Source organism: Miscanthus floridulus, chromosome 8 (genome assembly GCF_019320115.1).
Source record: "Miscanthus floridulus cultivar M001 chromosome 8, ASM1932011v1, whole genome shotgun sequence".
Lineage (NCBI taxonomy): Eukaryota > Viridiplantae > Streptophyta > Magnoliopsida > Poales > Poaceae > Miscanthus > Miscanthus floridulus.
In genome coordinates, this window is record NC_089587.1 from 24,542,255 (window position 1) to 24,552,588 (window position 10,334).

Below are 10,334 nucleotides of genomic sequence, written 5' to 3' on the forward strand. Positions count from 1 at the left end.
CTATACTTGCATTTCACTTGCTTTACAACTAATGATCAACTCCTCGTATAACCTTCAATCTTCTATTCTTTCAGTCTCCAACGCTTTCGGACATCTCTTCTTCTACTCGCAGATCGTAGCACACCAAGCACACATACAAAAAGACAACTAAGAGCAGTACACCACACCAGATAAAACAACATACTAAAAGAGAGCTAGTGCTACGAGATCACAAAAAAACGCCAGAACCGAAACTATCATAAAACCAAACGACTACCAGGAGTTTATATTATATAAAAGAAAAAGGCTACAACAACAAGCTTGATTTATTTTAGTTAAACAAAAACATGGAATAGTCATTAATTCAGATTAAACAAATCATATTTATACATAAAATCGAGTTAAAGGTGACAATATTTTATCTTATAAATATTATCACGTAATTTATTAAGCAAGTTAAACTTTAACTTTGCAAAATAAAGAAATATATGAGAACATCTAAACAAGTCGTACATGATGCGTGTTTAAGCTAAGAAAATTTATAATTGAAAATCATATTTATATATAAAACAACGTAGTAGAAAATCTATATTGATTTTAATTATAAAACTAGTTGCATTAACATTAAATCATTTTAATATTTAACTATATATGAAAAAACAAGTGACATAAAAAACATTAGCATTTCTGTGTAGAGCGCATCAACACGAATCTAACGCAACTTGAACGAACCAAATCGGAATTAAAAACGAAGAAACGACGGAGATAATATGAACTAGTGACAAACTCGTAATTACTTGGTCTTCAACCTTGTGCATGACGTACGGAACTTGAGGGCCTCCATGCCATGGCCGATCAGCAGGGTAGGGCCCTGGCTGGCGGGAGGGGAACAGGCCGGGACGGCGGTGGACCGGCGGACGGCGGCAAGAGAAGGAGGAGAAAAATCTAATTTACTACATAAGAGATTTCTCAAACTAGGGATCGGTACATATATATAGGGAGGAGAACTCCCCACATCTACATCAATTAGCAATATGGTATTAATTGATGTTGCATCCTCCATCTTTACTAATATGCCTAATTAATTATTAAAGTCCATTAGTGAATAAAGACATGTGCCTTTAGGATTTATTAGGATTATTACACATGGACTTTGAGCGTTGGAAAAAATGAGAAATTTATTATTTTCAGAATAAATTAATTTTGTGGATAAAATAATTTTAGAAAAGTCTAGAATTATTATTTAAGCCGCGAAAAATACTCTGAAAGCTCTGAAAATTCGAAAAAAAATTCTAGAGACATTATGGAACATGAGGAACCTAAATAAAGTATTTGGAGCTCATAATAAGATAATTTGGAGCATCTAAAAAATAAATTATGCTCACAGACAAGTAGGAACAAGTTCTAGAAAAAGCTGCAAAAAATCCCGACAAGTTTGTAGAGATCGATCGACGGACGAGGAATTGAAAGGAGTGATTTATGTTACAAAGAAAAGATTTTAGGAAGCTCCCAACGAAAACTTGAGCTGAGAAACAAAGAATTTGATTGTAGAAAAAGATAAAGACGTGCCGGAGAAGAAAAATTGACCTACTAAACGTATTTTAAAAACTTTGCTCACTCTCAACACACAAAGAAACAACAAGCAAACATCACATCAATCAGTAGTCTGTCAAATTAGTTCAGAAAAGTCTGAAGATTCACATTTTTCCTATAACTAATTGACGCTATTCTAAACTAAACTTGGAAAGTTTTATCCAAATATTAAAATATTTATTTTAATTAGTGTTTTCTATGCACAACCTAAAATCAGAAATTTTTGGGCGTGACACTGAGCGACGGGCATGCTCCAACAGAAAGATCTTAAGTCTTCCTTCGAACAACAAGCAAACGAGGGAATATGGTACGCAATTTCTCTTCACTCGGATCTTGTAGCCTGGTAGTGATATGAAAACATGAGCTTGTTTGATTCACTCCAATGTCTCATCAAGACAGTCGCCGAGAAGTTTCGACTTTCATGTCATGAGAAACTCCAAATAGGAACTGGCATAGCGGCATGCCTCTAACAAAGCTGTGTTCCGCTTGACCAGCAGGTCTATTCTGAGCTGATGCGCTCCGGGCACAGGAAGCATGTTTCGTTTGGGAGGTTAGCACTTCCATCAATAAACCTGATGCATCTCTCCATTTCACAAAACGGCCGATGGCCTGCACGAGCGAGGCCAACGGCCCACATCCTCTTCTTTCCTTCCCCAAACATATAAGGCCTGGCTGCTAAGTCTACCGGCCCAGCTGGCTGTAGGCCGCAGCCTGGAGTCATTTGTACCCTCTTTCCTAAAAAGAATCAGCCTGCTCGGCTGCCCTTTTTTTTCTCCGGTTGTTGCTGCAGGGAGTGCAGCCGATCGGACGTAATACAATTTTTAAACATGTGCTATGTTAAAATTTATCAAGTTTGACCAGATCTATATAAAAAGATATTAATGTTTATCATACTAAATAAATATTATTAATTATATTCATCATGATTCATGAAACACATTTATAGTATACCTATTTGAAATCATGTATATTACTATTATTTTTATAAAGTTAGTCAAATATAGGATAGTTTGATTTTCACCAGACCTAGAATTACGTCCTTCTTAAGAGGTAGTAGCGACTAGCGAGAGAACCGGCGATGGAATTCGGTAAAATGAGACTGTTACCAATTTGGAAAGCACGGGCACAATAGAAATGTAAGGTTTCTTTTTTTTTTTTGTCTAGACTCTAGTTCATCGGAAGATCCTAACTGCAAATAACAGAAACGTCACATCATCTATGTAAAGACTGTATTTACACAAAGGAAACATGGGCGATAATAAAAAGACTTGGTGTGATATCCCTCACATTCGGAACATCAATCAAAGCGGCTCCATCTATAGTTACGGGAGGAGATGTAGAGCTATATTTGATAAACCAAGAAAAAAAAGGGTGGCATATTTGTGGAATGAGCGTAATAGAAGAACTTTTCAACATAAAACAATACGTCCGAGGAAAGTTGCGAGCCTATGCAAGGATGACATCACACAATACAACTTGACACTGCATAATGCGGACACTGCAGTTTAGCCGGTGTCCAGCCGTTTCATCCACCCTTATGGGGGTTGGTGGTGTTTCAGCCGGGTTTCCTTTCATTTCGGAGTGGTTCAGGTCTGTTGTCTTGTTTCGGTATTTCCATGACTCCGGCTGAGGTCACATTTTTTCTTCTTCTTTTCTTTTTTTTTTGAGTTGTATTTGTAAGCCCGTTTTTGTATTTTCGTTATCTAATAAAAATCGCGGCAAAACTCTTGTTGTCCTTTGAAAAAAAAAATCACCGGCGGACAACCGATGACGCAACCCGGATATTCTACCACCGGAGCATGGCATCGCGACTGACCTTGAGCCCTGAGAACCTTGTATATAACCCCTAAAGGCTATAGCGTTGCAAACTTACGCACATCAGCCTTCACATTTGCTCGCGCCATATACTACAACTTATCCTTTTTATTTATTTCGAGTTTCATATATAGTCCTTGTGCAGTTGTGCTTGATAAAATACCGTATATTCCTTGACAAACCAAGTGCCATACTCCCCTACCATATTCATTACTGAGCACGCACAACCATGAGCAGCAAGCGACGACGACAACAGAGAAGCGTACCAGAAGGAGAACGAACATGCGTCGCCGAAAAGGAAAAGCGAAAAAAAAAACCATAGATTTGAAGGCGACGGCAGTGAGATATTTGCAGGCAAGTCCAAGAGGCCCGTGACGGTCACGCGCGTAAAGCCAAAAAAGTCTGGGCCTAACAGCTATTAGCCTACACTCCACTCCAACCACTGTGCAACGGTGCAAGTAGGAAGGAATGCGTGTCCTTCCTTCCGAGCACTCGTGTTCCTATCCTCGTGGGTTGACACGGAAATAACCACCCGCCTGGGGCTCCTCCCTGCACCACTGGCTGCGAATTAGAATACGTGCCGATCACGTACGTTCCAGTAAAGTAATGACCCTTTCGCCGTGAGTACTCCACTCGTGCGTTCAGGTCAGGGCACGTTGCCCGCCCCGACCACAGTTTCGAGCCTTGCAGACCGTCCATTTTGCCGTGGAGGCCCAGCGGCGGCAGCGAACGGACGTAAAAAGAGCGCCGGCTGAGGCACGTTGGTACGTTCACGTGACACGCTGCGGTGTGCGGTGGGGCAAACAGAGGGATCGCGAGCTCCTGACCGTCAATCCATCCGCGAGGACTCGTCCCGGGCCCGCCCGGCGGCGCGTCCGCTCATCCAGATTCAAGGCGAGCTGCCGAGGGCCGACGTGCAGCGCCGCGTGTCCCGACACGACCACACGGGAGGCTGTAGGCACCAACAACACATCAAATCATCAATCGTGCCGTATTCCGTATTCGTATCTTAAGTGCCAGAGCCTGTATGTATATACTACTACTACTACTATTACGCGTATATTGATGTTTTTGCCCACTTCAGCTAACTCAGTTTGTACTTGAGATATACCGAGATGGTACTTCCAACTTGGTGCATGTTTAGTTGCACTTCATTTTACAAAAATTTTCAAGAATCTTTAGACGCGTGCATGAAGCATTAAATATAAATAAAAAATAAAACTAATTACACAGTTTAGACGAAATTCACGAGACGAATCTTTTAAGCCTAATTAGACTATGATTTTTCTAAGATATATTAATCCTATCAAATCATATTTTTTTGTAGAATTAAATAAAAATAATTTTTATATGAAAATTATAGATCTCAACGAGATCTACAACTTTCTAGTTTTGAGTTTTTTCATTTGAAGTCGTTAAGATGCCTAAAAAAATTAATGACATATTTACACTTAAGGGCATTTTCGTCTTTTCACACCTGTAGTTCGACGGCATTAGAGCCCAAACTAACGGAAGTGGCATGGAGAGCATGAAAAAGTTGGAGCAGTGACACTGAAAACCGTTGAACCTTTTCAAAGGAACACACGACATTGTGATCTTTTTTAATGGCACACAGAGAATTATCTGAATTTTAAATGCTAAAAGGCAGGACAGAATATCCTCACTAGACAGGCAGTAGTAGTAACCAGTGACCCACCCAGTCCCGACCCCACCCGTCAGCTCGTTCGTTCACCTTCACTCACAATCACTCTCCCCTGTCCACGATTAGCGAAGGCTCACTCCGTTAATCCCTCGGTAACCAAACGACCGCCCTCCTCTAATCTCTGCGCCACCACCACCATCCTTGGAGTATAAGAAAGCGGCCTCCCCTTCCCAAACCCCCTGCTTGCCGGGCGCCTGACCTTATCTCCTCCACCCCCGAGATATTTCCACGCCTCCTCCGCCACCATGGAGTCCGGCCTCGTCGCAAGCCACCGCCTCCGCCTCCCGCTCCCCACCGCCTCCGCCGGGCACCACCTCCACCTCCTCCGCCACCGCCACGCCCACGCCCACGCCCCGGCGGCTGCCGCGCCGCTCCGCCTCAGCCTCCCGCGCCACCTCCCCGGGTCCACCCCGCTCCGCCTGCCCGCCGCGCTCCCGCTCCGCCCGTGCCTCCCGCCCCTCCGCGCCTCCGCCGCGGCCCCAGTGCCCGGGGATGACGCCTCCGCGGCGTCGCCCAAGTTCCTGGGCTTGGAGACGAAGACGCTGAAGAAGATCGTGCCCCTGGGGCTCATGTTCTTCTGCATCCTCTTCAACTACACCATCCTGCGGGACACCAAGGACGTGCTCGTCGTCACCGCCAAGGGCAGCAGCGCCGAGATCATCCCGTTCCTCAAGACCTGGGTCAACCTGCCCATGGCGGTCGGCTTCATGCTCCTCTACACCAAGCTCGCCGACGTCCTCTCCAAGGAGGCGCTCTTCTACGCCGTCATCTTCCCGTTCATCGCCTTCTTCGGCGCCTTCGCCTACGTGCTCTACCCCATGCGCGACGCTATCCACCCCACCGCGCTCGCCGACCGCCTCCTCGCCTCGCTCGGGCCAAGCTTCCTCGGGCCCGTTGCCATCCTCCGCGTCTGGAGCTTCTGCCTCTTCTACGTCATGGCCGAGCTCTGGGGCAGCGTCGTCATATCCGTCCTCTTCTGGGGGTTTGCCAATCAGGTACGGACGGTTCACCCAATTCTATTACTGTGTCCTCTCTGTCACAGCTGTAATAATTCAATAATGGTTCACCTATTGCGAATTCTCTACTGAACTGCTAGTGATTCATGGCTAGACATTTTAAAATTGCAAGTTGTAATTGATGCTAGCTCTGTTGTTGTGGACTCTGAATATCCCCTTTCCAAAACAAAAAAAAAAAAAAAAAAACTTTGGAATGGCTGGTGGGGTGTGATTGTCTTTATGCGCAGAAATTAACAGAGTTCCCTTCCAAGATCAAGGGCAATATATAGTTGTCCGATGCGCTGTTTGTTTATATATCTTCATTCAGGTGCTTTTAATCATTGCAGATTACTACAGTTGAAGAGGCCAAAGAGTTCTACCCTCTGTTTGGGCTTGGTGCCAATGTGGCGCTCATCTTCTCTGGGCGCACGGTGAAATATTTCTCAAACATGAGGAAGAATTTGGGTCCTGGAGTGGATGGTTGGGCAATTTCCTTGAAGGCCATGATGAGCATAGTGGTTATACTGGGTCTTGTCATCACCGGTATCTATTGGGGAGTGAACAAGTTTGTTATTGATAACTCATCTATGCCCGTGGTCGAGCGGAAAAAGAAGGTTGGACCTGGCAGATTTTCTACTATTCTTCTGCTTGTGTTTATGGATCTCTCCTTAACGATTCTGCGAACATAACCTTTCAGGACAAGCCAAAGCTCAGCATGGGTGAGAGCATGAAGGTTCTGTTGTCATCTCGGTATGTGAGGGATCTTGCCACATTGGTCGTTGCTTATGGAATAAGCATTAACCTTGTCGAGGTGACATGGAAATCAAAATTGAAAGCACAGGTATGTTGATGTCAAAGCATGTATTCTGGCCTGTTAGTAACATATATACACATATATAGTATAGTTGCCAATTAATTTTCCGCTGGTGTCTTGCAGTTCCCAAGCCCGAATGAATATTCTTCATTCATGGGCGATTTCTCAACTGCCACCGGCATAGCTACATTTACAATGATGTTGTTAGGGAGAGTAATCCTCAGAAAGTTTGGGTGGGGAGTTGCAGCTACGATCACGCCTGCAGTGTTACTTCTCACAGGAGTTGGGTTCTTCTCACTGATTTTGTTTGGTGAGCCATTGACTCCTCTTATGACCAAGTTTGGGATGACGCCTTTGCTTGCGGCAGTCTATGTTGGAGCAATGCAGAACATTTTCAGTAAGAGTGCAAAATACAGTCTGTTTGATCCTTGCAAAGAGATGGCATACATTCCTTTGGATGAGGATATGAAGGTGAGAGTCCAAAAATTACCGATTCTTGTGTAGATTCATATCAAATGCATATCTTGCCATAAACGACACTTGTATTGGTATGATTGCTCCTATGAGCAGAATAATTTAAGTTCGTAATACTGGTATGATATGGCAAGCGGAGCCGGCCCAGGGGCCCATGCGGTACTGTAGCGCGCGAACAAAACCCGTCAAATTAGATTAGATTGTTTGGTTTGTTAGGAAAGGGATAAGTTAGATTGATTCGGTTAGGATATTCCTTAGGGGTCAAGTAAGTTGTCTCTATAAAAGGGACCGTCATGTATCAGTTAGAGTCAAGCAAGAAGAAATCCTAAGATAGTCCGAGGAAGGGCGGCTATCTAGGGTCTCTCTGCTAATCCATCTATCTGTAGCCATTCCATAACATGGTACCTGATTACTAAACCTCATCAGAGTAGGTGTGATCAGCATATATCATAACTTGTAGAACACGATATTCCTATTTTTAATGAAGCCACATTAGTTTCTTTGATGTTGGAAACTGGACCCTGTGTTAAATTTAGCTCTATGTGAAAGATATTGTGCTGATTTGTCCTTGACTCTAGTTGTATCTATATCTCTGAAACACTGCGATAAGTGACTTTGGTCAAGTGAAAGGCTCATAATCATGTACCAAAAGTCATGTAAACGTACATAATAAGATTTTACGCTTTTATTGATGATGGCAATTATATTCCCAAAAGAAAATCTAATGTTCAGTTTGATGAAACCTTCATACTCATTTGTTGCTTTTGTTCTGAACTCTTTCTGGTCATGATAACAGGTTAAAGGTAAAGCAGCTATTGACGTTGTCTGCAACCCCTTGGGGAAATCTGGAGGTGCTTTGATCCAGCAGTTCATGATCCTGTCATTTGGATCTCTTGCGAATTCGACACCCTACCTTGGTGGAATACTCCTGGTGATTGTTCTTGCATGGCTGGGTGCTGTAAGGTCCCTCGACTCGCAGTTTTCTTCCCTGGCAAAGCAAGATCTCGAGAGAGAAAAGATGCTGAAAGCACAGGCCGTCGAAACAACTGCCAAAGTAGTCGGGACTGGAAATGGTTCTCTCCAAGAAACTCTACCTAGTGAGCCGTCTACAAATGGCGCAGCCACCAAACAGTCTCAAGAATCTGAGAGTACAACCACGGAGAAATCAGGCCAAGAACCTGAGAGTACAACCACGGAGAAATCAGGCCAGCAGTCTCAATAAGTTTTCCCCAAGAAATTTAGTTAGTACAAGCCTTTGGAGGAGCCAAAAGTTTCTTGGGCCTTTTATCTGGAGCTGCTGAAGAAGGCAGGAATGATATGAGAAATAAGAAGGCCTGTTCTTCTGTTGTTGTAGCATATTTTTTACTTCACCGTGAGTATATGTAGCTGTTTGTTTCATTCCATAGGTATAAACTGGTTCTTTTTGTTATTAAAATTTTGGGGAGTCTGCTTCATGATAATCTTCATTAGCTAGTCCGTAAAAAGGGCGTACCCAGCACAGAGAGTTCTCACTTTGTGTGGGGTCTGGAGAAGGGTGTTAGTGACAAACCTTACCCTCACCTGTGCAATACGAGGAGACCGCGACTCGAACCCGGGACCTTCCGATCACAAGCAGTAAGACTCTACCATTTGTATTAGGCCTACCCTTCATTAGCTAGTCCTTGTTGTGAAAAAATTTTTTGCCTGGTTTTGATATTTATGGGTATCATATATTTCATATCCATATTCCTACTAAACAGTGATGTAGCCAAGGTCCTTTTACACGTAAGGTTCATGCGTGGGCTTTCTAGGACAAATACTCTCTCTGTCCACGAGAGAATATAATTCTCACTTCTCGAGAAGTCAATCAGTTTAAATTTTGACTAAAATTATATAAAAAAAATACTAACATACTTATGCAAAACCAGTATTATTAGATTAATTATAGAATATATTTTTATAATAAATTTATTTGGAGACGTAAATATTAATATTATTTATTATGAATTTGGTCAAACTTGAGTTATCAGCATGAATTATATTCTTTCCTGGACGGAGGAAGTACCTTTACTGCATGCCGAGCATAAAAGGCAGGCATGGTCATGGTTCAGTCAGTGATGCAGAATGCTCATACTCTGGACGGAATTGGGAATGTTTTTGTGTGATCGCTGAGACCACTGGGAATGTTTTTCCTTTTTATCGATGGTTATATGGTACGTATAATCCGGAGCTGATATCCCCTTTCGTTCCTGAAAGAAACAAAATGGATGGGACATGATAGTGGCTGGCCGACTAGCTCCCTGGTACCGAACTACTGATACATCAGTGGTCTCACTTAACTGACATGGTTGCAGCAAGGTCCGTGTTTGCCTGTTTGGTTAGTGGTCACCTCTGGCCTGGTTTCCTGGAGCTAAGATGAGCTTGTTTGATGGCTGTAAATGGGTTGAAGCCTGGGGCGCGTTTAGTTCGGTCAACTTTGGAGATGTAAACTTTGCACAGTAAAAGATTTCTTACTGTAGCATTTTGTTTGTATTTGTGAATTATTGTCCAAACATTGACTAATTAGGCTCAAAAGATTCGTCTCGCAAAGTTAAAGTAAACTGTATAATTAGTTTTTTATTTTATCTACATTTAATACTCCATGTATGTACCGCAACTTTGATGTGACGGAGAATCTTCTTTTTTTTTCGTACCGGCAGAGTTGGGAGCTCGGGGATCTAAACAAGGGCCTGGCTTCGGAGAGCCATCCGTTCGTCCCTGGCCTGGCCAGGAAAGAACGCAGGTGGAGGTTGTTTTTGTTGAGCCAGGCTTGGCCAAGCCTTCGTCTCGGTTCGCGTCACCTCCCGCGCGGTTCTGCGCTCATTGACCTCCCCGCACACGCGCCGCCGCTCCTCACTCGCGCCCGCTCCTCTTCCGTGCGCTCCTCGTCCTCCTCCCCTGCTCCTCCTCCCATCGAGGCTCCGAGCAGAGCACTCGCGATCGC

General features: G+C 43.6%; 1 protein-coding gene across 1 annotated transcript; it reads left to right on the forward strand.

Moving 5' to 3' along the window:
• Positions 1 to 5,241: 5,241 nt before the first annotated feature.
• LOC136475997 (ADP,ATP carrier protein 1, chloroplastic-like) lies at positions 5,242 to 8,824 on the forward strand. Its single transcript, XM_066473660.1, has 5 exons — positions 5,242 to 6,084; positions 6,432 to 6,698; positions 6,782 to 6,925; positions 7,022 to 7,369; positions 8,169 to 8,824. The coding sequence occupies exons 1-5, from the start codon at positions 5,335 to 5,337 to the stop codon at positions 8,592 to 8,594; spliced, it is 1,935 nt and encodes a 644-aa protein (XP_066329757.1). The 5' UTR covers positions 5,242 to 5,334; the 3' UTR covers positions 8,595 to 8,824.
• The last annotated feature ends 1,510 nt before the right edge of the window (positions 8,825 to 10,334 follow it).